This window comes from Phalaenopsis equestris, unplaced genomic scaffold (assembly GCF_001263595.1).
Source record: "Phalaenopsis equestris unplaced genomic scaffold, ASM126359v1 Scaffold001303, whole genome shotgun sequence".
In the NCBI taxonomy this organism is placed as follows: Eukaryota; Viridiplantae; Streptophyta; class Magnoliopsida; order Asparagales; family Orchidaceae; genus Phalaenopsis; species Phalaenopsis equestris.
Genome location: NW_018165742.1, coordinates 202,343 through 205,509, shown reverse-complemented (window position 1 = coordinate 205,509; position 3,167 = coordinate 202,343). Strand labels below are relative to the sequence as shown.

The following is a 3,167-nucleotide window of genomic DNA, read 5'->3' as shown; positions in this document are numbered from 1 at the left end:
AAGAGCGGAGGGAGGGGTCGGTGATGGAGGGAGAAAGTTCGCCGGAGGCGATATCGGCGGCGAGTTGAGGCCAATGGGTTTGGAGGAAATGGATGGCGCGGAGGAGGCCGGAAGCGAAGACAGCGCCGGCGCGGAGGACTTGGAGGCGGTGGAGGAGGCCGCAGAGCATCTGAATGTACATGCTTTGGTGGGAGTCGGAGCAGAGAACAGCGGCGATGGGGCTCGTGTATGTGTGAGAGAGATCGCCGGAGCCCGGACGCCGGTGTTGGAAGTGGTGGCTTTTGTAGTAGCTGGTGAGAACGGGGCGGGCGAGGAGGCCGCCGGGTGTTCTGGTTTCGGATTTCACGAACATAAAAATCAGAGCTTTGCCGTTGTGGAGCCCGGGGACAAATCTGTCATTTATGAAATTAAGAGGGGGTTAAATTAGTTATATTTTTAATGATTGCATTAATTAACAAAGGTGTGAGGCTACTGGTTCATGACGGGAATGAGGAGGCTGTAGAGAAGCTGTCGACGGTCGAGATCTTCTTTGATGGTTGGCATCAGTTTCCTCTCACCGTCTGATGTTCCCGAACTAATTAAATTAAAAAAATAAATAAATTTATTGAGAATAAATTTAAATAATGATTTTAATATATAATTATCGCCCTGCATGTAATTATTTTTTAGCTTTTTTTGTTCACAATGGAACTAATTAGGTAATAATGAATAAAAAAAATTCAAAAATATATTTTATTTATGTATACATCATGTCAAGGACCGACATTCAAATGATAAGAAGAAGAAAATTATTTATCAAATATTAAGAATTTAAATCAGCTATTTTATAATTTATTGTTATATATACTTGACAATAAATTATAAAAAATGATATTTATGATATGTTTTAGGCAATTGCAGCTTATTAAGAAACAACTGTAAAATGGTCTAGTCTTATTTTTTTAATGCTAGAAAGTTGTCACTGGGTCTTCTCTGCGACCAGACAAGATGGGTGGAAAAATGCAGATTTTAGGGGCAATTTTTTTAAAAAAACTGTCAAAATGCAGTTATCCAAACAGAGCGTCTAATTTTAAATTTAAAAATAAATAATTTCATCACGATTCTTTAACAAATTGCATGTTTGAATTAATTATATTATTTTCAAAATAATTTATGATTGATTGAAAATTTAAGTCAAATTATTACATCATTTTCTTCTTCTACTTATTTTTTAAATAACATTTTCTAAGGCCACATTCATATCAATACTTTAAATATATTAAATGTCACCAACTCTTATTTGTATATTTTTTTAATGAGCACAATGAATCATAAACAAGTCATCAAAAAGTTTGTTATTATACAAAGTAACTATCAAAACATTCTCAAAATTTATAGAAATATCAAAATAGTCCACACAATCTTATAAATTGCAGTTGAAATAGTACATGCGAAGAACTGTTAAAAGCTCAATTATTTTGACACTTTTATAAACTTTAAGACTAAATCTATTCTCATATATATAAAACAAATTTCTTTATATTATTAAATTTACATATATAATTTACATAATTTATTCTTCTTTAGTATATAAAACAAATCACAAATAACAAAACAAACCATCACCTAAACTTTGGGATTATGTCTTTTATATAAAAAATTAATGATCAATCTTTTCATAAAAGCCCAAAAGTGGATTGATAACTTTAACATTTTTTTTTCAATTTCATCCTCATAAAACATATATTTACATCAACTACTCTTCATAACAAAATTACCTCGTGAGAAACTCAGAGATGGGATGGCCGCAAAGAATGGCGGAACGATCGCCATTCGCTATGCGTTGGATATCAGGCTTCAAATCCTCGTAATTTACGACTGGTACCCTCGCCTTGAAATCCTCCAGGCCAGCGCCACCGCCGTAGCCGGAGACGGCGACGCCGTGCCTGCGAAGATACTCTGTTTCTCCGTTCTGTTTCAGTATCTCATTCAATACCATTCTCTGCACCTCGTCGCAGTTCTCCGTCATGTCCTCTATGAACTCTAACATGTCTTCGTCACTCTCACCCGCCGGAGTGAGACGCAGAGTTCTCTCACCGTTCTTCGAAGTCGCCATTAATGGAGCTTTGAAGAAAGCTCGTGAGATGTGAAAGAGAGGAGAGATTTGGGAGGACGAAGAGCTCCCAGGGCTGGACGAGGCTTTTATAGCTGGCGGAATCGACCGTACGAGTTAATTTCGATTATGAAATATTATTTTATGAATTTTCAAAATAATATTATTAATTTATAATTAATGTAAAATAGTTTAGTTATTTAGTATAAATTTGTATATAATGAGTGATGTATATCTTATAAAAAAAGTCATTAGAAAAAATATAAATTGGGGATTATTAATTTTCTTATCATAAGTAGGGAAAAAAATTATGATATTATTATTTATTGTTAGTGTTTAATATTTCTCATTATAATATGTGATAATTTATAAATTTCTTTAGCCTATAAATTGTATTCAATTTTAATCATCTATTTTAAAATGGAAATAGTAAAATGCCAAAATAGTCTCCCAAATATGTACAGAAGGTCGTTTTACGGTCTGTTTGAGACAGATTTCTATATGTTTTGATTTTAAGACTGTCACCATAATATTGTTTAGAAAACTATATTCTTTCTATTTTTTAGAAATTTCTGTGACAGAAAGCTATATTTTTCAACCTGAATTATTCAAGTGTGATGACTGTCAGAAAACTATGGTATGACTTTTATAAAATGAAATAAATTATAATATCTACCACAGTTTTTTGAAAAAAATGTTTTATCTACAGTAGCTTCACAGGTGGTTTTTCAAACAGCTGTAGCTGCCTGAATTAGACCCTTAATCTAAGAGTATATAAATGTTAAAATAAACAACGAGGGAGAAAATATCACCCACATTACGTATAGGTATGAGGAATGGTGGATGAGAGGGATCACGTCATCACGAATTTAGTTATATGTGACTCAGCCCACCTCCACAATTCTTTGTATGTTCTTCAGTATGTACAACACATGCAATATTTTCACGCTCAATGAGCACTATTTTAGTCCAAATTTAATGAATTTTGGGCTTATTTCGAGTTTTTTTATAAATTATAAGATTAAAAAGGCCTAGTATAAATAGCTGGGCACTATTTTGACATTTCACTCCTCAA

At 33.5% G+C, this 3,167-nt stretch overlaps 1 protein-coding gene across 1 annotated transcript in view; it reads right to left on the bottom strand.

The window, feature by feature from the left end:
• Positions 1-2,138, bottom strand: part of LOC110033820 (probable indole-3-acetic acid-amido synthetase GH3.8) — a 3,359-nt gene extending 1,221 nt beyond the window's left edge. Inside the window, exons 1-3 of the mRNA XM_020737935.1 lie at positions 1,758-2,138; positions 473-574; positions 4-392 (exon numbers count right to left, since the gene is read on the bottom strand). Coding sequence (XP_020593594.1) covers positions 4-392; positions 473-574; positions 1,758-2,095 — 829 coding nt within the window. The 5' untranslated portion in view covers positions 2,096-2,138. The remainder of the gene's footprint in view (positions 1-3; positions 393-472; positions 575-1,757) is intronic.
• Between the last annotated feature and the right edge of the window lie 1,029 nt (positions 2,139-3,167).